Here is a 27459-nt window from a genome sequence, read left to right on the forward strand (position 1 = left end):
CATAGTGTATTTCGTCCTTTTGTCGAGAGAGATTTGATTAAACTGGGAGAATATAGAGGGGGATGAGGTGATTGTGAGGCTAATATTTTGCGGCCATTTTCATTTCTTTCTTTATTTTTTATTTTTTGATCTGATGGGGGGGGAATGAGGACCAAAGAGAGCTCTGATGGGTTTCCATGCTTTTTTTTTTTTTTTTTTTTTGGGCAGCTGATTTTTGAAATGCCCTGAATGCTTCGGCGATTTTAAAGTAAACTGGGATGTGCTGTGCATAAATTCTTCTGCACTAGAAGCTATTCCTGTTAGGTTGCTGGCGGTAGCACACCTGTGTTCATAGATTCTCCAGCTATTATTCGCTGTATTTTACAAGCTGGTTGGAGGAGTGTGATAATATATTTGAAACTGACTACTAGGTCACTACGTCCTAGCCTGAATGCTAAGTGCGTGAAAAAGAGTATTATTGTAATTCAAGGGCATAAGAATCAGCATACATCATCTAATGCGTCGCATTCATGTTAATGTCATCAATCATCATCCAAAACCAGTTCCATAGCGGACACAGGAATCCAAACCACTTCTTTCAATAGTAGGAGGAACAAGATATCAAAAAGAAAAGGAAAATGCACTACTTCATTTCCTCTTCGATGCATTGACAAGCTTCTTCTTAATATGCTTCGGAATCTTCTTGGTTCGCTGTTCGCGCTTCTCCTCTTTCACAAGCCGTTTATGGTCCCTCTTCGCCTCCTTATCCTCGAACCGCTTTCCCCTAGGAGCTTTTTTTGCAAACGGATCCGTGTCTTCAGCCTGAGAGCCAGACTCGGACTCATCACCCGATATGGAAATGCCTCCGGATTCGTCTGATCTTTCTTCTTCCGCTTCGCCATTCGCAGCAACCAGTGAGTGCCGGGTTGTAGTCGTGATGCCGCCTTTGTTTGCCAGCAGTTCACGATATACTAGGTCCTGACCCTGTCCTTTACGGAGTTTCTCCACATCACGCTCCACGTCATATACCTGCTCAAGCGTCTGGGGAATAAATTGTTGGCGGAAAACAGCTGTGTCGACTTCAGCTTCCGCACTGGTATCAGCATTAGCATGTCCCTCGTTTTCCATCTGTGCTCGAGTCACAAACAACTTTTCCAATACTTCTGACATATTTCTGGAGCCTGGGGAAGCTTTTGGTCCATCATTAGCCGTAATAAATTCGAATACAGCCATCTCCGAAAGGGTGTGAACTCCCTTTCGTTGGAAGAAATCCGTGACGTTCTTGATGTCCATACGGAGGAACTCCAAGCTGCGGGGGTGGTCGTGTTCAACGCTCTGGCTGACGTCAATGATGTAGAGCTTGTTTTCATGGTAGAGGATATTGTACTCGCTTAGATCTGCGTGTACTAATCGGCACTCCTGATACATTGTGCGCATATGGCCGAGGAGCTCGATGTAGAGAGCTCTCCACTGTTCCTCGGGATCCGGTCCGGTAAGGTCCACATCCTTTAATCGCGGAGCTGCAAATCCTTTAGAGTTTCCGAGAAACCCCATGACTAAAACGTGAAGTCGGAGATAGAGGGGTTCAGGACATGGTATGCCTGCGGCGTAAAGGCGCTTTAGATTTCGCATCTCCTTTTCCGCCCACACTTTGACCATTGCTCGGTTGTTGGACTTGTTGTAGCCCTGCCTGAATCTAAATTCCCCACTGACATATTTGTCACGGTCCTTGAAAACTAATATGCTAGTTTTATAGACCTTGATAGCGCGTTGGAGTGGCTCACCATCGTCATCTGGGTAGGACACGGCGTGGTAAACATTAGCCTCTTTACCTGTAGAAAGACACCCGTTGACCTCGGACACCACATTCCTGTTGATCATCTGCAGCAAGATCATACGGGTTCTAGGGTCCAACACCTGCTCTGATGTTGCGCGGTCACTTTTATCTGCCCCTCTATCGCCCTTCCCTCCCAGGCCTGACTGGAGGTCATCTAGCCGTAGTTTTGCGGCATGTCGCGAGAGAGAAGAAATCTGGTCGTCGACATTCGCCTGCGTATTAATTGTGGGTTTCTGAGGGTTGCTTTTGGGGTATTTTGATTTAGGAGCGTTTGGATCGGCAGCGACTTCTTTCAGCCGGCGTTGTCTATTGTAGGATTTTGTAAAGTCCGCTGGATTGGAGGACATGAATTCGTTTTCATCAAGGTCTTCATCTGCAAAAATATCATCAAAGTATTCCTCATCCTCTTTGTCTTCCACACCCGGTTGTGGCGGGGTTTGTTCTTCTGCTGGATCCAAAGAAGCTGGAAGGTCCTTTGCACCAGGCACCGTCACCATCGAATTTGCAGGCATAATGAAAAAAAAAAAAACAAAAGCGTGCAAATTACGAGCCCTTTAGTTTATTGGGCAACGTACGTTCTTTTACCCCAAGTTCAAAATTTATGCCATTTCAGATTTGCGCCAGCAAAATAATAATTTTTATAGACGCTAAATCGTTAGCCCGGTTCCGCCCCTCCAACTAGCCCTAATACCAAATCGGGAACGCGTCCAGGTCACCTTCACCCAACTCCAACGCGTTTCCCACGGCGGCGCAACGGGCAACTTGTCAGCTCTTGCCATCGCAGTGACCCGTTTCTTTGCCCATACGTGTCGCACGGTGTTTCCGCAACATTATAATACGCTCTTTGCCTTGGAGCGGGAGGAGACGTGAATCCCCAAGCTCAAGATGTATATCAAACAGATCATCATTCAAGGCTTTAAAAGGTGAGTAGGTGAGCGCTCTGTCGATAGCGATTGAACTATGAGCTGAGAATCTCTGGCGAACTATCTAGCTACAAAGATCAGACGGTTATCGAACCGTTCTCCCCCAAGCACAATGTCATTGTAGGACGTAATGGATCCGGGAAGAGTAACTTCTTCGCCGCGATTCGATTCGTACTTAGCGACGCATATACTCATATGGGGAGGGAGGAACGGCAGGCGTTGCTACATGTACGAAAACCCAAGCCCATCCAATTAATTGTGGGTCGTTTATCAACTGACAGCATACAGGAGGGCTCTGGTTCTGCAGTAATGTCGGCCTACGTCGAAATCATATTCGACAACTCTGACGAACGATTCCCTACTGGCAAGAAAGAACTAATCCTACGCCGGACCATTGGTACAAAGAAGGATGAATATACTCTGGACCGCAAAAATGCGACCAAATCTGATGTGATGAACTTACTCGAATCGGCCGGCTTCTCGCGATCGAACCCTTACTACATTGTTCCGCAGGGTCGCGTCACAACTCTGACAAACATGAAAGACTCAGAGCGTTTAGTTCTTTTAAAGGAAGTGGCAGGTACGCAGGTATATGAGGCGCGTCGCGCAGAATCATTGAAGATCATGAATGAAACGAACAATAAGAGGGCGAAAATCGACGAGTCACTCGACTATATAAACGAGCGGCTTGCAGAGCTAGAAGAAGAAAAAGATGAACTAAAAAACTACCAAGAGAAAGATAGAGAGCGTCGCTGTCTCGAATATACGATTTATTCGCGGGAGCAGGCTGAAATTGCCTCCGCTCTCGAGAACATTGAAGGCCAACGACAAACAGGAGTTGAGGATACAGATGCAAATCGCAACCGATTTATTCAGAGCGAAAATGACATCGCACAGATAGACGCGGAAATTTCAGAGTTGAAACAGGCAGTAGAACTTCTCAAAGTGGAAAAGACGCAAATAGAGGAGGATCGCCGCGACGTATCGCGAGTACTGGCACAGGCTGAACTGCGGGCGAAATCCCTTTCCGAGGGACAATCAGCTGCACAGCGAGCTAAAGCCCGTCATGATGCGAATTTGAAGACGGTGCAAACAGCGATCAAGGAACGCGAAAAGGAGCTCAGCAAGCTCCTTCCAGAGTTTGAGGCGAAGCAGAAGCAAGAAGAAGAGGTGAAAGCGAAGTTGGACGAAGCAGAAACGGCGAGACAGCGTCTGTACGCAAAACAAGGGCGCAATTCCAAATTCAGAAATAAATCGGAACGAGATAAATGGCTTCAACGGGAAATCCAAGACACCTATACGTCACTTTCAACAGTCAAGGCTGTAAGGATGCAAACGGAAGAAGAAATCAAGCAACTCGTAAATGATATTGCTCTCCTCGAGCCCGAGATCGAAAAGTTGCGTAAGCAACTCGATGGTAGAGGCAATGCTTTACAGTCGATGGAGCAAGAGGTCCAGGGTGCAAAGGATGAAAGAGATCGACTAATGGACCAGAGAAAGTATGTTAACCAAGTTCATCAATTTTCTGTATTTCAAGAAAATATATTAATAAACAAGTAGGGAACTGTGGAGAGAAGAAGCACGTCTCGATTCCATCATATCCAATGCCTCTCAGGAACTAGACCGTGCAGAGAGGAACGTATCTCATATGATGGATCATAATACAAGCCGGGGCCTTGCCGCTGTCCGCCGGATTAAAAGACAACTTAGCCTTGAAGGTGCATACGGGACTGTTGCTGAGCTTCTTGACGTCAATGAAAGGTACCGCACTGCTGTCGAAGTAACCGCCGGTCAGAGCCTTTTTCATTATGTTGTCGACACAGACGAAACTGCAACGAAGGTATTGGAGGTGCTACAAAAAGAAAAGTTGGGACGAGTCACATTTATGCCACTGAATCGACTGAAACCCAAACCCGCAAATGTACCACGTGCCAGCGACACCATCCCGATTATCGAAAAGTTGGTGTACGATAAAACATTCGAAAAGGCATTCCAGCAAATTTTTGGCAAGACTATCATTTGTCCCAATCTTCAAGTCGCCGCACAATATGCTCGGAGTCATGGCGTCAATGCCATCACTCCGGAAGGCGATCGGTCGGACAAACGAGGGGCATTGACTGGCGGTTTCCACGACTCTCGCCAATCTCGCCTTGAAGGTCTGAAGGTTGTTACCAAATGGCGAGATGAGGTCGAATCCAAGCGGAACCGGGGTGTCGAGATCAGAAGGGAGCTCGAAAAAATGGATCAATTGATTACTAGAGCTGTAGGGGAGCTGCAAAAGCTCGAACAGAGGAGACAACAGTTGCAAAGCAGCAACATCCCACTACGTCAAGAGATTAAGAGCAAGCGTGACATGCATCAGAACAAGATGGATACTCTGGAAGCAAAACAACGTGCCCTCCGAAACATGGAGGCTAATGTTAAAACATTGAGTGATCAAATAACTGCCCACGAAGAAGAACTATCGACACATTTTGAGAAAGCCCTCACAAATGCGGAAGAGGCGAGACTTGAATCCCTCAATTCGACTGTCCAAGAACTAAGAAGTCAACATTCAGAGCTATCCAGTAGCCGCAGCGAACTTGAAACCAGCAAATCTGTCATTGAAGTTGAGTTACGTGAAAACTTAAACCCGAAACTAGATCAGTTGATTGGCCACGAACTTGAAACTGGCGGTGATAGCACACATGGGAATCTCAAGGAGAGCCAACGGGAAATTGATCGTCATAGAAAATTTCTAGACTCACTCGATCTCCGTCTCGAGAAACTGGAGGAATCCATGGAATCAGGATTGGCCGATCTGTCTAAGCTAGAACAACGCAAGGCTGATATCAAACGAGAACTAGAAGACCTAGCTAGGTCTATGGAAAAGCATCAACGACGCATGGAAAAAAGTATGCAGAAGAAAGCTGCGTTGACAAAGCAAGCAGCCGAATGTAGTGCAAACATTCGCGATCTTGGCGTCCTCCCTGACGATGCTTTTACAAAATTCAAGAACACAGACTCCAATACAGTGGTCAAACGCCTGCACAAAGTCAATGAAGCGCTGAAGAAGTATTCGCATGTCAACAAACAAGCCTTTGAACAGTATAACGGTTTCACGAAACAGCGAGAAACATTGACAAAACGACGAGAAGAACTTGACTCTTCCCAAAAATCAATTGAAGAGCTGATTACAGTTCTGGATCATCGCAAGGACGCAGCCATCGAACTGACCTTCAAGCAGGTATCGCGTGAGTTTGCCCAGATTTTCGAGAAACTAGTCCCAGCAGGCCGAGGTCGTTTGATTATCCAACGCAAGACGGATCGTAGAAATCAGCAAGAAGATGAGCTGGATTCCGATGAAGAGGAAGCACGGAATAGTGTGGAGAACTATGTTGGCGTTGGCATCAGTGTGAGCTTCAACAGCAAGCATGACGACCAGCAGCGCATCCAACAACTCAGTGGAGGACAAAAGAGTAAGTGCTATAGATGAATCCCCCTTCCTTACCCCTTCAAAAGCGCCTTTCGTTCGGGCAAAACTCAATATTTAACCCGAAAACCAAAAAAACAACAGGTCTTTGCGCTTTGGCCCTTGTTTTTGCCATCCAAGCTTGCGACCCAGCTCCCTTCTACCTCTTCGATGAGATCGACGCGAACCTTGATGCGCAGTACCGGACTGCTGTGGCACAGATGCTCAAGTCCATCGCTGAAGAGACCAACGGCCAATTTATCTGCACGACATTCCGACCGGAGATGCTTCTCGTTGCAGAAAAGTGCTATGGTGTCAGTTTCCGCCATAAAGCTAGTTCCATTGACGTAGTATCGAGGGACGAGGCGCTAAAGTTTGTGGAGGAGCAAAAGTCATAAGAAAGGCATATATTCCATCAGCAGAGTTGCACCTTATCATACGTGTAATCTTCCCTGCGTTTTTCCTTGATTGTGGATGGCTTGGAGTTCTGGCAGATTGGTTCTCACTTTTATGGCTACGGTGTAACGGTTGTTTATCCCTATGTTTTTTTTCCACTGTTAGTCTCCAATGTATTGCCTCTTTTCTACCAGTCCCCTTCTCGACCATTTTGTGGGACGGTTCAGCCTATTTCAGGTGATTGTCATTGTGCTTTCTTACGTCTTCTGAGATACATTACATCTTCTCGTCAATTGTTCTTTTATTTATTTGCTCCGTAGCAGTTGCCGGCCTTTTTCTTGATTTTACCCCTTGATTTGTTCTGTAATTTATTTCTCGATAAGAACTGAGATGTCCTCACATGTAACTCAAGCTACTCTCTTTTCCTATCAATTCTACGGTAATAAGCGTGAAATATCAATATCAAATGCTGTAAGAAGCGAAATCGATTCCCATTAAAAATATAAATTGGTAATCAATGCACTCTTCGAGGAGCGGGTAGTTTGGCGGGATAAGCGGGCGGATAGGCAGTGTGGATGTGGACGGTAAGTACGGAGTAGAAACCACTCAATCGAGCCCATTAACGAATAACCGGAAAGAGGTAACTGGCAATCAATTCTGACAGGTCTAGGTATTAAAGAAGCAACCCTGAAGCGTCAAACCGACCAGGACTTTCCCTGGCCCTAACATAATGTGAAACAGCTGGTGCACACACTCTAAGTTCTTGCATGTTCTCCAGTCCACTCAGTAATAATCTCATCAGGGACATCCCGTACAACGACATGGACATGCTCAACCGCTCTCACGCTCTGTAGGGATGTCCAATTCTTGAACCACAAAACCCTATCTTTCGCATCACGAAAGAGCTTCTCAAGCCTAGCAACAAACGTTCGCATAACAAAATCATTAATGAGGGTACGCGATTCCTCAGTCATATCCCCGCTGTCTTCCCTAACAGGGATACTATTTTTGAGCCATATCACTAGATGCGTGATATCTGAAGTGACGCCGTAGGGCCAGTCATTGCGCAGGATCTTGTAATCACTGGGATCTGCAAAAGGAATTGGGTTTCGGCACTGAAAGGCCTGAGGAGTAGAACTATCAAGCTGCCATCGCAGCCGCTCCTTACAGATGTAATTTGTGATCGATCCGTACTGCGCCTTAATGTCCGTGGTCCATGCGATGTAGCGCCGTAGGTCACTGGGCTTGCGCCTGAATACTTCAAGGTTATTTGCGGCTAGGATGAGTTAGCGACGAGGGATTCCTTGGTTTTCCTTCAACGGAAAATGGCTTCGTGGTGGCGACGGACCTATGATGCTCTTGAGATCAGCCCAATCGTGATAGACGAACTCATCATCCGTCTGAGAGAGGACATGGCGGTCAACATCAGTGAGATTGAAGGGGGAGGATGTCGGGTTAAGAGGCTGAGGAGGTACATCTCCCATGTTTCTCAGGTGTATTAATGGGTGTAGGATTTAGCCCAATTGATCTCGAATTTGAAATGGACAAAGAAAACGAAGGCAATATTGCTAGAGAGGGGCAGAGGTTCGTCAACGTTGCCAGGAGTGGCATTTTGGCCATGGTGCGTGTTCTTGCATCCTTGGTTGTCTGGTTAAGGTTACTAGGCACTGAGCCTTACCCGAATCACAGACTAAGCTTAGCCTTAAATTTTCCCACGGCGACGTTCGCAAACCAAGGTCTTCTATTATCACTAGAGATAAATCGTACTTAACTTTACTATAGTTATTTGGTATTTTTCATTGAATTGATTGTAAAATAATCCGCGGGCTTGAAGTAGTTACTAGAACTCGTTGTAAATATTCCCAGTTCACAAACTAGATCGCAGGGTGGAAGTAGATAACCGCTCCTGGCCCCTATTCAATTATGAGCCTAATTCTCAGCCCAAAGAATTGCATCTTGTGTGCATTTTTCGTTGTCAAATCAGTATATGCACCTTTAAAGGCTATTTTAATTGTTAGTCTCTGCCAAAGATGCCTTCTATACCATCGAAACTTATTGCAACTCGTCTGTCCCACTTTGTAAAAGTTCAAATGAATAGAAGATGCCAAACAGCCTCCAGGATAAACTCCAGGCTCATTTTGACTCGACGCTCCAGAGGCCCTAATCCGTCTGTTAAAAACCACATAATTTCTAGTTACCACCACATCTGCGCTCCTCCCAAACGTAAGACGGTGATGAAATTTCGGAGGATTTTAGTCCTTCAAACAGTTTTCTGGTATTCAATGGCAATGTTGCTAGTATTCTCCAATACTGTGTAAACAAATTCGGACAATAAGTTCAACTTGCATATGAGCGTAGAAGGTTAAGTAAAGAGGCGCTAAACCCTATGCGCCTAAGGAGCTCGGCGCACAACTTCAATGCGTAACGCCACATTTCTCACCATTTTCCTCCAGAGCAAGTTCAGTCAAACAACTCCAAGCGCCATTCTTCTCCTTAAACACCCCCGCCCCGCCCATTTGTTCTGTTGCAAGATACTTCCCGTTGTCTCCGTCGGGGTCCCTGAGGGTGTTTAGCTATGAGGTGAGATCTCAGTCCCTCTTCAATTTCTTCATAGTCTCACTTGGAAAATTGACTCCTTTTTTCTGCTTGCACCATAGTTCCTGGACTTCAAGCGAAGCAATCAACGGCATGTATATCCCGTCCGCTCTCCTGATTTTCGGTACTGCCATTGTGAAGAAGGAATGGCTTCCCTACGCAGCAGCGCTCGCCGCGATTTTGTCAGGGTGGAAAGTGTTTAGCAACAGTGAGATAGAATTCCCCTTTTCAGTATCTGGCATGCAGACCCCAGCTTTTCCTGGGCATTGGTGACATTGAAGCCTAACAATGATTTTTTTCCCCTTGTTTTTTCTACAGGACAACGGAAGGTTCTCAATCCCACCGAATTCCAAAACTTTGAATTGAAAGAGAAAACCATCGTCTCTCACAATGTCGCCATCTACCGCTTCGCCCTCCCGCGCCCAACAGATATCCTTGGTTTACCCATTGGTCAACATATTTCTCTCGCTGCAACTATCGAGGGTCAGACAAAAGAAATCATGCGATCTTATACCCCTATCTCTTCGGACCAGGAAGCAGGTTATTTCGACCTTCTTGTCAAGGCATATCCTCAAGGAAACATCTCGAAACATCTTGCTGGCTTGCGCATTGGCCAAACTATGAAGGTTCGAGGTCCGAAAGGAGCTATGGTTTATACCCCCAACATGGTTAAAAAAATTGGTATGATCGCTGGCGGCACCGGCATTACGCCAATGCTCCAAATCATTAAAGCTATTATCCGAGGAAGGCCGCGGAACGGAGGCAACGACACTACCCAGGTTGATCTGATATTTGCCAACGTCAACCCGGATGACATCCTCCTAAAAGATGAACTGGACCAGTTGGCGAAGGAGGATGATGGATTCCGAGTTTTCTATGTATTAAACAACCCACCAGAGGGCTGGGAAGGTGGCGTTGGCTTCGTTACTCCAGATATGATCAGGGTCAGTCTCAAGCTGTTGGTGCTCTAGGATTTTGTCCCTCGGTTTCTTCAACATTTGCTTAACTAAATACTTTTCTTTTTTTTAGGCCAAACTCCCCGCTGCCGCGCCCGATACAAAGGTCTTGATCTGTGGACCACCTCCCATGGTTAGCGCCATGAAGAAAGCAACTGAGTCCCTGGGATTCAAGAAGGCTGGACTCGTCAGCAAACTAGAGGACCAGGTATTTTGCTTTTAGTCACCAGATGTACGGGATTGGATTCGGCCCCTGGCAGTGGAGTGATGGAGTTCTTTGGCGACTGTTAGGAATTGTGTCGTACCCTCATAGCTTTTCTCTCTTCAATTTGAGCGCATGGCATTGATCCTGTTTTTGGAAACTTGCAATAGAATGGGGGAGTCTTGATCTTAGATCTAGCGCTGATGATCGCTTCTGGGAAGCAGGAATTCAACACAAAAGTTACTAGTACTAGTACATATAGGAGAGTGTGGATAATTGACATACGAATAGCCAATTATAATACCCCCGTTATACCTGTGTCATTTAAGATTCTATGGAATTTTATTATGCTGCTTATCATAAATACATACCGCAAGGTAGAATTCCAAATTCACAATCCTTGTCTGATATTAAATATTCTGCCCGTATCAGTCATTCACCGCCTTCCCCACTGTAACTTTTCGAGCCCGCAAGTCTAAAGAAAAGTTGCGAGACAAAACCCAAAGACGGTTCAAGAATAAACCCCAAGAACTAGCGTATATGCGCCAGCCAATTTTTTACGGCGCATTCTTCATTCCGAAATCTATATTTCAACCGTACCCTGCCCCGGTGCTTAACAAGGTAGTTCGGTTTTCTATCCTCCGATTGAACTGCTCACCCTTGCCGAAACACCGTGCCCTCTCTTCCAGCACACCCCGCGATACTTCCTTTTCACCACAGAACCAGCATCAACGCTCCCGTACAGCCATGGCGGCAGATTCGGCGCCCACCGTGGCCCAGCTTTCAATTCACTCTACCACGAGTGAGGTGTCCAAGTATCCAAATTGCTACCCCGCTGTTAACCCCGTCGACACATACCGCGTGCATGTTGCGGAGCTCGTAGGGGCGGCGCTTGGGATTGATTCTCTGTCTGTGTACCCCAAAATACAATGGACAAACTCTCTAGATAAAGGAGATTTAGTTCTAGCGGTATGGCTTGCGCACATCCTAGCAATCAAAAATATATCTTGACCTGGCTCTCGTAGCTAATTTTTATTTTTCTATTTTCTGCTTGATTGCCCTCCTACTCTAGGTCCCCGCTCTACAAATTAAAGGCAAGAAGCCAGCAGAAGTTACGGCACAGATTGTGGAAAACCTTCCTCCATCAGACCTCATTGGCACACCTGTTGTCTCAGGCACACATATACAGTTCTACTTCAAACCAGAACCCCTCACAAAAACCGTTATCAGCTCCATTCTGAAGAACAGAGCAACGTATGGCACAAACGCGAACGTCGGCCTTCGGGATCCTGCTGACCCGTCAAAGGGCAAGAAGAAAATTATTGTCGAGTTTTCATCTCCCAATATCGCGAAGCCGTTCCATGCTGGCCATCTCCGAAGTACGATTATCGGAGGCTTCTTGGCCAACCTCTACACTGTGATGGGATGGGATGTGATCAAAATGAATTATCTTGGTGATTGGGGGAAGCAATACGGTCTCCTGGCAAACGGTTATGAAAAGTATGGAAATGAGGAGGAGCTGATTAAGGATCCTATTAATCACTTGTTTGATGTCTATGTTAAAATCAACAAGGACGTGGCCGAGCAGGAGGTTCCCATTAAGGAACTCAAAGAGCAGATTAAGCAAAAGAAAGAAAATAGTGAGGATACCACTGAGTTGGAGAAGGAGCTGCAAGCCAAGGTTGATGTCAGCTATGATGAAAAGGCGCGTCGGTATTTCAAGAGCATGGAAGACGGTGATGAAGGAGCCCTCGTGCTCTGGAGACGATTCCGCGACTTGAGTATTGAGAAGTACAAGGAAACCTATGCCCGCCTCAATATCGACTTCGATCGCTACTCCGGTGAATCGCAAGTTAAGCCTGAAAGTCTTGCCAAGGCATATGAGGCCATGGCAAAAACGGGAGTCTCAGAGGAGTCTGAGGGCGCTGTGATTGTCGATTTTGCTAAGCATGGGGCGAAGAAATTGGGCAAAGCGATTGTGGTTCGAAAGGATGGCACACCCCTGTACCTGACTCGAGATATTGCAGCCATTGTCGAGCGAGATGAAGAATTCCACTTCGACAAAATGCTCTACGTCGTTGCCGCCCAGCAGGATCTCCATCTCGCGCAGCTATTCAAGGTCACCGAGCTTGTGGGTCGGAAAGATCTAGCGAACCGATGCCAGCATGTCAATTTCGGTATGGTTCGGGGAATGAGCACTCGTAAGGGTACAGTTAAATTCCTCAACGATATCCTCAAGGACGTTGGCGAGAAGATGCACGAGGTGATGAAGAAAAACACTGCCAAGTACGAACAGGTTGCGAATCCTGAACAGACAGCTGATATCTTGGGAATCACGTCGGTGATGGTCCAGGATATGAGCGGTAAGCGGTATGTCGATAAACATCCCCCTCATCCCTCAATATTGTTTTTCAAAAGAGGAAAACTCGCTTAAATTCCCCTCTCGTACCTACCTCCTAACATACCAGTAATCCACAGAATCAACGGCTACGAGTTCAACCTAGATGACATGACATCCTTCGAAGGCGACACTGGCCCATATCTCCAATACGCCCACGCTCGCCTCTGCTCCATGACCCGCAAAGCCGAAATTGACCCTTCCGAGCTGAGCTCCGCGAACCTCAGCCTCCTCACCGAGCCCCATGCGATCGACCTGATCCGGCTACTCGCGTCCTGGCCGGACGTCGTGTTCAACACGACCAAGACGCTCGAGCCCACGACTGTCCTTACGTACCTTTTCAGAATGACGCACGTGCTTAGCTCGGGCTATGATGTGTTGAAGGTTGTTGGGAGCGAGCCTGAGCTGAAGAAGGCGCGTATGGCGATGTATGACTGTGCGAGACAGGTATTGCATAACGGGATGCGGTTGTTAGGGTTGAATCCAGTGGAGCGGTAAGATTTTTTGCATCACACACCCTTTTCCCGCTGCCCCTTCTGTCACGCCATAGTTATGTTCTTCCCAAGATGATAACATATATATATATATTTGCCTTTGCTAATTGACATCCTTTCAGAATGTGATCCCCCTATTTCTTCCGCCCATTCCTGGCACATTTCCGGGTAGCGACCTCGCTCTCAAAGAAACGGAAGGCGGAGGCAAAGAAGTGCAAACAAACCAAAAAACACAAGAGCGTCTTTCCTCCCTCCCGAAGTTACCAGTATAGCTAAATTATCGGCTCGCGGCTCCTATTATCTTATTATCTTGCTCTAGCATTTTTTCTGTCTAATCTTGCATCCTTCTCACCCGTGCAGTTCATATTACTCATCGCAGCTACTAGCTAGTAGTTATACTAGAAGGATTATCAAGCTAGACGAAGAAAAAGATATCACCCATCTCAAACGTTATCCCAAGTTCCGCTACCTGCTGTAAACTTTCGTGAAAGCTGCCGAATCATCGAGCCGTAGAATTCCCCTCGGAGGTAATTAATATTCGAGAGACACCCGGCCAGACCTTTAATTATAGCCACACCGTCCAGCTGGCTTGCAGAAAGCATTTAACCTGCGTTGAAACGACGCCCATTTGTCACAGATGCATACATAAGCTAGAATAACTGCTAGTTACATACTAACTACATATCAAATAGGTCTCCAAGAATGCGCTCAGGGCATGTCTGGGGGACTCCATTTCTAAAGTCTTGCCCCTGGGTCTGGTTAATACTAGTAGGCACCTGGCTGGATACAGGACACAGCACCCAGGCTCTGGTATTGAACTTATCCAATCCAATCCAGTCAATCCTCTCACCTAACCTACCATCCTTACCCTAGGCTTTACGCGTTGGATAGTATCTTGATGGGTGTGGTGCGATAGATAGATCGCTGAATGCAGGCAACGGCGAACCCATCGACATTGGATATCAATAAGCGCGGCCTTTTTTTCTGTAACGGCTGTCGCATATGATCTCACCCCCCGCACTCCCTCAACTACAGGAGAGTCGGAAAGACAATGTTTTTTCTGGGAGGCCCCCTGCGAATCGTGGCGCTGGAGAGCGCATTCTTTGCCAGCCAGCCAGCCAGCCCGCCAAGAACAGCAGCCATGAAAAAATGCGGAATGTGGGCGAATGTGAGCGAATGTTGGGTTGCCGTCTCCTTGGGCCTCTGGTGTCTTTTTTGCAACAATTTTTTCGCAATTTTTCAACTTTTTGTCAAACTGCCCTGCCCTCCCCCTCCCACCATTGCGGCCCAATGGTGTGCTAGATCGCCCATCCCTGCCGGGTGCTGGAGAGTGTCAGCAGGGATGATGACGAGCAATTCCTCCTCCGATTTTGCGCTGCGGGAGCTGGATCTGGCTTTTTGGCGGCATTGGGGGAATCCCATGATTCATCTCGGATTCCAGTGTGTCAGTCAATCAGTGGGGTGGGATGGCGGGAGGGGGGATACTGATCGGGGTTAGTAGCGAAGAATTGAGTGGGCATATATACGCTACATTTTTTAAACATGCTTTTAGAAAAGTCACCGAGCCGACCATTTTTATTTTATTTTTCTATTTTCCTATATATTTTTGTCGAGATCTAGTTTAACTATCCCACCAACAAGACCAGCGCAGCCGTTCTTCTCCCTGCTGGATGCTAGTATCCTGCATATCCAACTGCCCGTGATCCGTGATCTGCGATCCAAGATCCATTCCACAATACAAGTACTAGTACTTTTCATGTTGTCTTCCATGCTCACATAGAGTGGCTGGTGAGAATGCTGATGTGCAGGCACAGCTGCTACGGGGGATATGATCTCTGAAGCATGGCCGATAAATCATGATCCTCCATATTTCCAGATCCCTCCCCACGGCCCTCCATGATTCTCTTCCGCACCCCCAAAGAGACAATGAATGCATCCCATCTCGAAACCCATCCGGGCTCCAAAAGCGGAAATTTGATTGCTGCCAGAGGGGTGTTTTCCCCATTCTCGTCATATGGCGTATGCATGAAAAAAAAAAAAAAAAGAAAGAAAAGAAAGAAAGAGAGAAAAAGGGGACGAAAAATAGGTCAAGTTGCCCTGCCCTTGCAAAATGCGACTGTGATCAACCCCTCCCCCTCTACTCGGGAGAGCCTACATCCATTACGTCGCCGCCGCCCCTCCATTGAATTTTTTTTTTCTTTTTTTTTTCGTCATTTGCTGTTTTTCCCCTTTCCTTTTCCCTTTTTTAACCCCCCCCCCCCTCTTCTCCTCCGTGCGCGCGATGCCCAATGATGACGCGATTCTCCCTTCAGCTTGCCGAGTCACGCACATTTTCCTGCGTAAACTGGCACCATAACTATCCGTTTCCGGCTGTGTAGGGGAGGAGGCGCAGCTGGCGTATGTGTGGGCAGTGTGATTGAACAGAGGTGCCAGAGACACACGTAGGGAGTTTTTTTTGGGTTTTTTTTTTTTTTTTTTCCTCTGCCAGCCAGCTTTCTACAAAAGGATCTACAAACGTTGATAATATAGAATGAATGAATGGGTGGTTACGTTTAAGATGAGCTGCCCCTCATCAGAGTCATCGCTGAAGCAAGCACCCCACCAGCAGCAGATGCAGCCGGCTTTTTCGCAAAGGATTGCTCTTTTTTTTTTTTTTTTTTGTAATTAAAAAAAATAAAAATAAAAATAAAAAGCAGCGATTCCTTACCCTGGCAACTGGCTAGTTGGAAATTGCAAAGGGCAGACTGAACAAGTACGCAGATTGGGCAAATTTTGAAAAAATCCTAGCCTGCTTTTGAGATTATTCCTTTTATACTAGTATTTTGCTTAAATCTTAGATGAACAATAAACAAATGCGGAGCCATGGATCAGAAAGTCTACGGTAACTCTAATAATCGAGTAAGTAAACAACAAACCTTGTATCTTTATAGGGGGGGATATCATGATTGTGATTGTTTGTGAGTACAGAGTATGCTTAGATGATGAATCACGATGATGATGGTGATGATAACAACAATAATAATAGAAATCCTGGGACATGAGGAGATGTTTCAGCAGCCGTGATGATGCGGGTATTTATTCGCTGGCGCTGGTTGCTGGTTGCTGCTGATGCAGGAATGCCAGGGATGGTTTTCAGGCATGTTTTGAAGTAAACCATGTCAATATATGGAGATGAATAATCTCAGTGAGAAGGAGGGAAAAAAGGAGAGGAAAAGAGAAGGATAAAGAAAATCCAAAGAGGGGCAAATCGGAGGATGACTGCAAAAAAAAAAAAAGGAAAAAAAAGAGCAGTTGAGGGATTGATGCCTGACGAGAAATTTTCAATCCGTGATTTGCGATTTGCGATCGTGTTGTGCGCAGGCGGAGGAAATAAAGAGTCAACTAAATAAAGAGTCAACTAGATACCTTCGAGGCCACTCCACGCTCTATGGGCTTGCAAGTCACTCAGATCCATCCCTCTGATACGAGCCTCTGTTGTGTGTTCATTTATTTCTTATTATTATTTATTATCCTGCCCGCTGTCTCCTTTTCTCTCCCTCCCTCTCCCTCTCCCTTCGCTGCTCCGTGCGAAAATATATTCTGGTCTCCGCCTCGAATACCTCTCTTCCTCTCCATCTCCCTCCCATCTCCCTCCCGTCCATTACTATTATATCTCCCTATCTCCCTACCTCCCACTGCCTTCTTCGAATCTGCGTCGACCACAACAGCCGTCCTCGTCTTCGCCCTCGTCCTCGTCAGTTCTCCCTCGCCAACCACGACTCCCGTGCGACGCTCAGCTCTGCGCAACGCCCGCCCCGAGCCGTTTCGCCTGCTCCAGCTGCATCTCCCGCATCGCTTTGCTCTCCCATCTCACGATTTCACCCTCACTCTCCCTCACTCTCCCAGCACTATCTAACCACCAAGTCCGCCTTTTCTTCGCCCGTCCCTCCCGCTATCGATAACCAACTGCCACCACCACCACCACCACACATAAGGAGAAACTAAGACGGGGATATCGTCTTCTTCTTATCGCTCCCCACATCTAAAACACACCCCCAACACAGTCTAAAATCGATCGATTTTCGATTTCATTTTCGCTGTCTCGCGTGGGTTATTTTGCATCCACGGACACATACACACACACACACACACACAACACACTTTCTGGACACTTTCCTTCAACTCTTCGCACTAAAAACCTGCATTCCGACCAACCATTCCCTGGCCCCGAACCCCAGACTGTCCAACCGGATCTGGTGATCTCGGTTACCCCACTGCAAAAGACTCTCGCCTCCAACACAGGCTCAACACAGGCTCAACACACGCACCCGCTCCGCCAATTTCTCCCTTCTCGTCGCCGCGAAATCTGGCTTTGGCTCTGATTGTCGGATAGTTCTGTACATTAGCATCGCGCCCTCGTCATCCTGCTGGTCGCTACGTTGCTTTAATCTTTTCATCGGGTGCTTTTTTTTTTTTTTTTTTTTGGGTGTGGTCTGCTAAATATTCCCACTCCCGGTGCTGTGTGCATGTTCTTGCCTGCCCTTCTAGATAAAGAACAACCTGCAAGCCCTTTACCATCGAAACATCAAGAGGTTCGTTTGTTAAGGAAGAATAAAAGATAATTATAAAAAGGGAAGAAGAGAGTTGACATTACCAAGCCCATCATCTTTTGTCGCCATCTTCCCTCCCGCTGGCTACTTAGTTGTCAGAACTTGGGTCTGCAGTCCTCACACCTCTCCGACTATTCCTTGCAGACTTCGATGGAGCACTTGACTGCCTCAGTGGATTCCCTCTCAGAGCTGAAATTCAGAGCCACTGTGTATAGGTGAACAGATTTCGCCTAGTCCTGCATCAAGTTTTGCCCTACTTTCCTTTCATTAATTTATTGCTTCCTTCTTTTTTTTCTTTTTTTTCCTTTTCTTTTTCTTTCTTTTTTCTCTCCTTTTTTTTTTCGATACACTCCTTTCGTCGTTGGCGATAATACAGAACGGCGTTTATTTTTTAAATAACAAAAGGGGGAAAAAAAAGGGGAGGAAGAGAAAAAGAAAGAAAACAAACAACAAGTGGATGCGAGAAGATAAGAGAAAAAAGCAGTCGACGGAACCATATATACTAGTATATATATTCATCTTTTGGGGGTTCTCAAGGGAAGACAACTTAGGTAATTTTCGCGCTAGTGTCGAGGTGTTTGTTGGCAAATCGAAGCGTCAGAACATCAGGGATATAAAGAGAGAACAGCGTTGCCACGCAGCTGGCCTGGTTGAGAACGATTCGGCCGTTCATCTATAGTCCCAGTCTGGGTCGGGATTCATCGAACCAACGGCGCCCTCCCGAGCGAGCCAAACCTGCAAGCCCCGCCAAACTTTCGACAGTGGAGTCATGGCCGCCAGGACTTCTCAACAATCGTACGCTGCCTTCTTCGAAGACTTTGATGAGGATGCCAACGTTACCATACCAGAGACTCGCACCGTTGCCAACGTTGCCGCCAAAAGATCGAAGGCTGATCCTCAACAGTCAGGCACTAGTACGGACGGTGCGAGCGACTCTGGATACTCCAGTCGAACAGCAGCCACTGTTGGCAGTGCTGATTCACTACCCACTGGAAAGAGAAGCCCTCCTTTCGTCCAGTTGGACACTGTCATCGCCAATCGGGATATCGAACGCGTGAGAGGCCGTCCCGACGATAGAGAAAGGGAGAAATCAAAATCTAAGGGGAAGGACAGGCAGTCAAGAGAAACAAACTCCTCTACTTCTAACGGAACTACTAGTACAATTCACGTTCCAAATATGCGGAGAAGTTCCAGCAGACCTGCTCCCAAGCGGTCCTCGTCTAAGGCAAGAAAGTGGGAATCTACCCATGGACGCCATGCTCCCGACACCTGCCCAGATTGTGACCAGTATGGATACCACAACGTCCCTATGGGAGCCCATCCACTTCCCGACCCTCACCCTGTGGATTACGGTTCCTACATGCATCCCCAATCTCACGGTTATGACATTCCCCCATCGCCGCATCCTCAACCATACCATTACCCACCCATTGCTACTCAGGAAATCGTATCATCCCGTCGCGATCGTTCGAATTCTTATCACCAGAGTCGGCCCATGAGCTACCACGCAGGAGCCATGCCAGACATGAATATGTACATGCATATGACTCCTTCAACACCTGCTTACGAACAACAACATGGGCCCCCGATCTCTGCCTCTGCATACGCCCACTACATGGCTCCTTATAATATGCCCAATGGCCCTGTTGCCCCTCCCCACCCTCCTCATATGTCATATGAATCCGCCCCGCCACCTCCTTTCGAACGGCCTCGAGCAGCGTCCACCTCGCGATCGCCCGAAAAACCGACTGGGAGAAGAGGTTCAATGTATGGGACCCCAGTGGTGGAATACCCGTCCTCACCGGCTCCGCATCGTAGCGATGGATTGCAGCGACAGCCTTCCTCACGAGAAGTTCGCGTTCGCCGTGAGTCAGTGTCTCAGCCTTCAACATACGACCCTGATGAAGATTTCTACCGCATGCCTCCCCCCCCACTCCCCAAAAGCAAACCCCCGTCTCAGGTCATCATCCCCCCTCGTCGACCATCTGCCCGCAAAGCGTCCACTTCAACATCTACTCCGACCATGTCACGACGCCCAGAGGGCATCGATATGGATGACCTTCGTGCAGCCCTTCCTCCAACCCGAGTAGGCCGGAAAAAGTCCAGAGAAGCCGTCCTGTCCGAGCGACGACCCAGCGCGCCTGGGAAAGCAGGCATCAGAACCACCTCCTACCACGATCCTGGGCGAGCGGCCCGCATCTCGATTGAGAACAGCCGACGCCGCCGCTCATCAGTCTATGGCGTCGAACAGACCAAGGACCTCGACCAAAAACAGCGCGAGGCAGAGGAGTACCAGTCCACCCGCACATCACGCGCCACCCCGCTCACACTGGACAGCCTTGTGAAGTGTCGCCGCAGCCACCGCGCCGACAGCGATAGCGGCAGCCTGCGCACGCGTACGGACAGCAGCCGCGGCAGCGACGCCAAGACCAAGAGCGCCATCAGCCGCCCCGAAGACGACGAGATCACGGTGATGATCGGCGGATTGCGCATCGGCGTGTCCAAGGACCATATCGATCGCCAGGTCATCAATCTGAGGTCGGGTGAGGAAGGGTCTCTGGAGCTTAATATCGAAGGAAGGAGGCCGAAGCGGTACTTCCTCTCGCGCTCGGAGTCGCTCAGTGGTACCGGTGGCGGTGCTGTGCGGAGGGAGATCGAGGAGAGTCGCCGCCTGCGCCACGATTCATCCTCTGATCGCGCGAGCAGGCGCTCCAGTCGCTCTGGGTATAGTGGAAGAGGACTTCTGGAGTCGTGAAACCGCGGCAATATATACATATACATATATATATATATCTATATCTGCGCACGAAGGTGGTTTTGCTACTCTACTGTTTCAACTGTTTTTTTGCCCATGTTAAAAAAAAAATTCTTTCTTTCCTCAAGGAAGAGAAAAGAATGAATTGAATGAATCGATGAATGGGGAAACAGGGAAAAAAATGACCTGTTGGCAAAACATCAAAATGGGAGGCTTGGGTCGGTTTTCTTTTTTATCTTCTGGAAAACCTAAAAGTTTTTTTTTACTGAAGGGAAAGAAAAAGTTTTCTTATCTTCTTTATTTTGCGATATATCCATCCTTCCCCCCTCCCTCCCCTGTTTTTTGTTTATGATTTGAACGCGAGCAATGATACCGCAAAGAAAGCATGTAACTGGAACCCTTCTTATTGATTTTATGTCCTCGTTTTACTCGACTTGATTATGACATGCCTCCTATGATTTTGTTTTTGTCCTTTCCTTATTTTTCTTCTTCTCATTTCAAGCGACCCGTTTGCCTTGCTCTCTCTCTCCTCTTCACCTTATTCTAACCATCCCTTTTTTATTCTTTTTATTCACTTTTTTTTCGCCTTCTGCTTTTTCAACACACTTATCATGATATATTGTCAGCTCTCGTCCATGCTCGTCTTTTATTTACATTTTTTTTTCCGGATTTTCTTATATCGCCAGCTGGGCTCTTTATTTTTTTTATATATTTTTTATTTTATTTTTTGCATAGGTACATTATGATTGGATTTTGGATGTTCACTTTTCCCACCTGCGATTCACCCAACCCCTTGTCTACTTCCCTCTTCCTCCCCTTCTATCAACCGTCTAAAATATATCATGCCTCCCCTATTCTCCTGTTTTTTTCTTTGTCACATTCCGCAGCTCCTTTCCCCATTCTCCCCATATTCCCCCATTATTTTATTACCTGATTCCTTATGTTGTAACTCCCTTTTGTCTAAGCGCTGGCGGAGGTTTGAGTCATGATGGTTAATGATCTGTACGATGTTCTACGATTCTTTTTCTTTTTCTTTTCTTTTCTCTTCTTCCTCCCTTATTGCAATCTATGGCGATGCTTTTTCCCGTTTCTTTCTTTTCTGGCCTTTATTTCTGTTCCATCCTTATTTAACTAGCTCTTTTTATACCATCGTGCGTTCCTCCTTACCCACTAACCTTGTCACTCATCCTCGCGTATTTTTGTCACTTTTACTCCATTATCCTCCGGCCTCTCATGCCGTAAAAATAACCTTTATCTTTATTCTTTATATTTCTTTTCTTTTCTTTCTCCAATTGCCTCACAAACGAATCACAGTAAACAACAACAACAACAACAACAACATTAAGAAGCAAAAAAAGGGGAAAGCAGGAAAAAATCGCCGTCATGGTTATTTATCTCCAATCGATGAACCATTATCACCACGACCTAATTATTTTGTATGTTCTGATACCCACCCCATCGTGCATTTTGTTTGTGTGCCATGCGGCCTACATATTTATTCTCTCTCTTTCCCTCCTCTTTCTTTCCCTTTCTTTTATCTTTTGTTTATTTTTGCTTCTCTTTGCCTAGCTTTACCCAGCGAGTTAATTTCTACTGCCTTACTGTTTGGTGCTGCTTCTGTTTTTTTCTCTTTCCTCGTACATTTTTCCTCCGCGCTTTTTGTGCTGTACAATGTAGGTGAGTTAATGTTTTTACTCGTAATTGATCTTTTTCTTTCCCATAGTCCTCTCCACCGCTTCTTTTTTCTTGCTTGACAACAAAAATTATTTTTCTTCTTTCCATCCGACGTAAATTAATTATAGTTAGCACACTTGGATAGTTATGCAATTAGGTTGTTGATAACGTTAATCCCGCGAAGGCGATAGACTTCCCGCACTTTCCCCACAAAAACAAGCCGCGATCCAAGGACCCATCACGCTAACTACATATGGATAAGTCCGCATCCATCACGTGCATCATCTAGTTTCGCTGACATAAGCCTCGTTGTCCTGCGCAACGGAGCGATGTAAACACAAAAAATGCAGGCGGCTGGGGATGCGATGAGGTCACTCCCAGCCTTCGATCCCGTGGCGGGACTTGAGCGAAAGTCTCTTGCTTCCTCCTCGTTTTTGCTTCCGTTCGGACCTTCGGTGGAGGGAAGGGATTTTCGTTTCTTTGAGATATCCTGTTGGTCATTTGCGTCGCTGTATTTATTGCTTCACATCCCGGCTATCGGAATATACTCCGACCTGCCCACCGATACTCCAGAGTGACCTCCTTGTCGACAGAGAAATCCCTTTTTTTATGGCAGAAACTATATGAGGCGAAAGAAGGATAATATTCACTGAGATCGAAGCGCTGCCTGACTGATTCCCTCCCAGCCTGAGCTGGTTTGGGCTCAGCTCGGGACTGTTGGCTGAGAGCGTTTGGAGAAGACGAAAAGTTGACTGCTTGACAAAAACGCGGCCTGTGTGCGTGCAGCACTTGTATTTCCGGGAAATTTAGCTCGTCAGCGTGTGTGGTCATCAATCACAACACTCAACACACACACAAATTCTCTATAGCTTGAATCAGTCACCGAACCAAACCACGGGCAGCCATGGCTCCCTTTTTCCCCAGCGCCAGAGAAGTATCGGGCGACTATCTCACGACCCTCGTTAAACGCACAACATCGCGTAACTTCCCCATCTCCCAACTCCGCCAACGCGAGCTCTCCCATCGGATTACAGAGATAGCCCATCCCCTCGCCCCGCGCGCTGAGCATCATTCAAACCCAGTCGAGCCCAGTCGAGGTATCGTTAACCCGACCAGCATAAACATGGGAGGCCTGATGGCCCTTTTTGCTATCATAGGCGCCGCGTTCGTGCTGGCCGGCATTTGGTTCTTCTTCTGGGCGAAGAATGGCGGCTTTGTTTGGCGCAAAGGTGACTGGGAAGAATACAAGTCCACAGTACTACGCCGGAAGGACTCTGACGGCAGGACACTCAGCAACGCCACCAAGAGCACAGCTCTGGGCGGCGGGAGTGTTGTGGGTAAGGGTTACGGCGATTACCAGAGTAGCACCGATGCTGCGACCACAGTTGATGGCACTGTCGTATCGGGCGAGAAGCCGCGGCGCAAAGGTATCAGGGAGACCGCCAAAGAGAAGTTGTTGCGGAGACGGAGGGATGAGGAGTGGGAGGGCGGTGCAGATGAAGATATGCGTGCATACCGCCATGAGAAACCTGCGAAAGTAGGTGGGTTAAACCGCGAACCGGACGGCGAATACCATTCCTCGGACTACACAACCTCCAACGGCCGCGAGGACAGCGAGTGGGGCCAGAGCCAGGCGCAGACACATAGTGACATCGGTCCACTGCCCGGCCACGAGTCGGACCGCCACCACTCGCAGCGCCAACGAAACGCTTCCGGCTTTTCCTTCACCACCGGCGAGGACGATGTCATGACGGTCGCCACGGAGGAACAGCGATTGCATGACCATGCGCCGCCCCTTTCCTCCCGACACCATGACAGCAGCCACCACCGCCGCCACCAACACCGTAGCAGCCACGGTTCCGACGCGCCATCTACTTCAACCCGCCCACGCGGGCCGCGCCCAAACGCTCCTGCTCCTGCGCCTGCTTCTAATCGGTCTCGCCAGTCGAGTCCGCGCAAGCGGGAGCGGACCGCGATGCCGGGCAGTTATGCGGCGCCGCTGGATATAGCGTCTTCGACACATGGTTCGGACTACACGTATGAGCAGGTGAGCCTTGCGGAGCCGGATACCGGCACGGGCACGCGGAGCTACCATCATCCTATCCCGGGGTTGTCAAAGGGGTATCGGCGTGCTGATGATGGAGGGCGAGGCGGAGGGGGAGGGAGGGGAAGGAGAGATAGTTTGAGTGACAGTGAGGGGGAAGATTATGATAGTCGGGTATCCTAGGGGGTAATGCGTTTCCAAATCTTTTTTCTCTTCTTCTTTTCTTTTTTTTTTTTCTTTCTTTTTTTTGCGTGTGTGTGTGTTTTACTTGAGTTGGTTCATGGGCAGGATGGGGCTTTTTTTTGCTCTTGTCATCCCTTACTCTCTCTTTTTCCTGCTCATTTTCTCTGCTTTATGTAGTTATGTATGTACATATGAAGGAATTGACTTATGTATGATGATGGGAATAGAAATGGATAATACGATAGCAAATTGTTGTGGATGTGGATTTGTAGACAATATATGCACTCAGCGCACGTTGGTCTGGAATGTCTCACGACGCAGGCGTTTAGTTTAGCACACTATCTATCTATCTCCCTTGGATTTCTGCTTCATATAGAAGCTTCGATGATAAGACAGTGGAATATGATATTTCAAGACAAGCCTGCTTGCTGTCTTCTTCTGTTATAAAAGTACAGTACATTCAAGCACTTTTTTTATGTGGTTGTAAACAGTAGTGAAGGTGCAAGAATAGGAAGCATCCACCATGATACCAGAACTTTTTTTTTTTTTTTTTTTTTTTTTTTTTTTTTTTAAAAAAAAAAAAAGGCCTCTCTAATCTAATCTAATCTAATTTAACGAGGCCCACGTATCTTTTCCTTCGGAGAAGAGTTGAGGAAGTAACCACTGGCCTACTCGACACATCCTGTAACAGCTTTCCATTTTCCATGAGGGGTTCTTTAGGCCGTGGATTCCATTGGCGTTGGATAATGCTTTTATTAAAATAATAGAGATCGTAAAGGGCATAAGCAATTCCTTGTAGGGAAATCCATGGGCATGCCATCGTAGCATGCCTGCCATATAGCATTAGCTGAAGATCCACTGTGACGGTTTGGCCTGCTCAAGGAAGTTTGATGGCGTCAGGAGATCATGCCGCTTTGATGCGATAATACGACGACGATTTGACATCCTCTGGTGGATTTCAGGGTGGCTGGATTTGATGGGATGGGGGGGGGGGGTGCACAGCTTGATAGAGTTGGTAACATAGTATACAGGCTGATATCGTAGACAGGATTCACCCGATATGGCTGAAAGTTTTGCATACCCCAGGAGCCTAGAGCTTCATGGTAGCAAGCTTGCCGTTTTGCTACCACGGTTGATCGGTCTGGCGTCTTGATATCTTGAAAGCAATTTTGCAGTATTGCGCGGCTCGCCACTGCTGAAGTATGGTGGTATCCTGAAGCTCATCACAGATATCTATTTCTATTTAGTTCTTCAAACCGAGAGCCATGGAAGTTGTCAGGCTCAGCATTGGGAATCGTGCCACCGGTTAAGGACAAGAAATTTCAACAAGGATTAGCCTCCGCCAACAATCCTAGGATCGCTTCAACCCAGAGAAGTCTCGATAATTTGATTTTCTTCTTGTTACTGGGTGCATATGGATTTGCTGGTTCAAATTGTCAAAGGCTTTCGTTGCCGAATTTCAGGGGTGATAGGGAACGTCGACTTTGGTCAAGCACACGGTGGATTTGACGGCAATTGTCGGGATACTCATATCCATGGGATAGACAAAGTAGTCAATGAGAGGCTATGCTCAAAGCCAACGCTGTAGGTATCCCAACAGGCAGGTGTTGATCAAAGTTCACACCAGCATCTCACCGGCTTCTTCACATCCCTAGCCGCCTCAAGGGCCGCCGCCGCCCACTGAAGGGAATCAGGACGAACATTGAACTGCTCAGCTATTCTTACCTCATCTAAGTACACACTCTCGTTATCATTGACAGCAATTATTTCGTCCACCCCTTGAATCTTGAGTCTTGAGGACTAATACTAGTAACTTGGGTGTGGAGTTTGAAGAGAGCTTTGAGCCTCCCTGAAAGTTTTTCCGGCCGAAAAGCCTCACCGTTTAAAGTTTTACGCGGGCCCCGAATCTTCAATACGCAACAATCATCTCGTCTTAATACGTTATTGATTCCGATTTTCAACATTCAAGTTGTTATTATGGATTATAATGAGCTTTTAGGCGTCACACACAGTGATGATGATGGAACCAGCGACCATGATGACGATTCCAAACACCGGGCAACTGAGAGTAAGGGCTACGCTATAAAGCGGTCCAGGACAGCAGAGCCACACGGATCGGACAACCGCAACTCTGATAACGAACACGGGGAAAAGCAGTCACGGACAGATCTCCATGTCAAGAGGCGGAAGCTCAACAGGGGGATGGCCGAAGCAGCCTCAAGCGAGGAAGACAATCGCAATCAAACCAAAGCCATTGAACAGGACATAGATTTAGCCCCTTCGACGACCAAATCGCCAGAAGAGAAGACAAAGCCACGCAAAGCACCCAAGAGTAAGAAAAGAGGTGTGATCTACTTCTCTTCACTTCCGCCGTATCTCAAACCCAGGGCTTTGAAGAATCTCCTACAAGCCCGCGGCTTCGAACCGATCACAAGAATCTTCCTTACGCCATTAATGCCGAGCGATTCACGCCAGAAGGGGAACAAACGCAAGACATACTCAGACGGCTGGGTAGAGTTTGCATCCAAGAAAACAGCCAAGATCTGTGCGGAAACGCTCAATGCGAGAACCATTGGTGGCCGCGGCTATTATCGCGACGATCTCTTAAACGTCAAATACCTACACAAGTTCGGCTGGGACGATTTGATGGAGCAGGTGCAAAGGGAGCGGTCAGAACGTGAGGCAAAGAGACGAATCGAGGATGCGCAAGCACGGAAGGAGCAGAAGATGTATTTGGAGAATGTTGAGGCTGGACGAGCTGTCCAGGGAATGGCTAGAAAGAGGGAGGAGAAGCAAAGAGCATTAACTCAGGGTTCTAAGGACGACATGGCCGCAAAGGCTCCCGATATCCGACGACGTTTTGTACAAAATACTACTATTACGAGGGAGAGAGAGGATGGTGGCCCGATAGGTGAAGATACCAAAAGAGTGTTAGCTACGATATTTTAAATCTATTATTGCGAATTGGCTATAATTCAAAGGA

The 27459-nt window shown here is 47.3% G+C and overlaps 8 protein-coding genes across 8 annotated transcripts; 5 read left to right on the forward strand and 3 right to left on the reverse strand.

Moving 5' to 3' along the window:
- Positions 1 to 439: 439 nt before the first annotated feature.
- Positions 440 to 2328, reverse strand: HCBG_01059 (serine/threonine-protein kinase RIO1; the record flags this gene model as incomplete). Its single annotated transcript, XM_045428109.1, has 1 exon — positions 440 to 2328. One exon carries the CDS (start codon positions 2326 to 2328, stop codon positions 628 to 630), a length of 1701 nt encoding a protein of 566 aa, XP_045292084.1.
- A 373-nt stretch (positions 2329 to 2701) lies between these two features.
- Positions 2702 to 6588, forward strand: HCBG_01060 (chromosome segregation protein sudA; the record flags this gene model as incomplete). The annotated part of the gene is made up of 4 exons (XM_045428110.1): positions 2702 to 2739; positions 2808 to 4238; positions 4300 to 6197; positions 6296 to 6588. 4 exons carry the CDS (start codon positions 2702 to 2704, stop codon positions 6586 to 6588), a joined length of 3660 nt encoding a protein of 1219 aa, XP_045292085.1.
- Positions 6589 to 7341: 753 nt separating this feature from the next.
- Positions 7342 to 8070, reverse strand: HCBG_01061 (uncharacterized protein; the record flags this gene model as incomplete). Its single annotated transcript, XM_045428111.1, has 2 exons — positions 7342 to 7862; positions 7935 to 8070. The coding sequence occupies 2 exons, from the start codon at positions 8068 to 8070 to the stop codon at positions 7342 to 7344; spliced, it is 657 nt and encodes a 218-aa protein (XP_045292086.1).
- Positions 8071 to 9053: 983 nt separating this feature from the next.
- Positions 9054 to 13235, forward strand: HCBG_01062 (arginyl-tRNA synthetase; the record flags this gene model as incomplete). Its single annotated transcript, XM_045428112.1, has 7 exons — positions 9054 to 9166; positions 9244 to 9389; positions 9500 to 10125; positions 10211 to 10345; positions 10772 to 11308; positions 11412 to 12709; positions 12818 to 13235. The coding sequence occupies 6 exons, from the start codon at positions 9275 to 9277 to the stop codon at positions 13233 to 13235; spliced, it is 3129 nt and encodes a 1042-aa protein (XP_045292087.1).
- Positions 13236 to 13908: 673 nt separating this feature from the next.
- HCBG_01063 (uncharacterized protein) lies at positions 13909 to 14653 on the reverse strand (the record flags this gene model as incomplete). Its single annotated transcript, XM_045428113.1, has 3 exons — positions 13909 to 13986; positions 14091 to 14441; positions 14510 to 14653. 3 exons carry the CDS (start codon positions 14651 to 14653, stop codon positions 13909 to 13911), a joined length of 573 nt encoding a protein of 190 aa, XP_045292088.1.
- Positions 14654 to 18589: 3936 nt separating this feature from the next.
- HCBG_01064 (uncharacterized protein) lies at positions 18590 to 20575 on the forward strand (the record flags this gene model as incomplete). Its single annotated transcript, XM_045428114.1, has 1 exon — positions 18590 to 20575. One exon carries the CDS (start codon positions 18590 to 18592, stop codon positions 20573 to 20575), a length of 1986 nt encoding a protein of 661 aa, XP_045292089.1.
- A 2213-nt stretch (positions 20576 to 22788) lies between these two features.
- On the forward strand, positions 22789 to 24476 carry HCBG_01065 (uncharacterized protein; the record flags this gene model as incomplete). The annotated part of the gene is made up of 1 exon (XM_045428115.1): positions 22789 to 24476. One exon carries the CDS (start codon positions 23154 to 23156, stop codon positions 24474 to 24476), a length of 1323 nt encoding a protein of 440 aa, XP_045292090.1.
- Positions 24477 to 26453: 1977 nt separating this feature from the next.
- HCBG_01066 (pre-rRNA-processing protein esf2) lies at positions 26454 to 27425 on the forward strand (the record flags this gene model as incomplete). The annotated part of the gene is made up of 1 exon (XM_045428116.1): positions 26454 to 27425. One exon carries the CDS (start codon positions 26454 to 26456, stop codon positions 27423 to 27425), a length of 972 nt encoding a protein of 323 aa, XP_045292091.1.
- Between the last annotated feature and the right edge of the window lie 34 nt (positions 27426 to 27459).

This window comes from Histoplasma capsulatum (genome assembly GCF_000150115.1).
Source record: "Histoplasma capsulatum G186AR genomic scaffold supercont2.1, whole genome shotgun sequence".
In the NCBI taxonomy this organism is placed as follows: Eukaryota; Fungi; Ascomycota; class Eurotiomycetes; order Onygenales; family Ajellomycetaceae; genus Histoplasma; species Histoplasma capsulatum.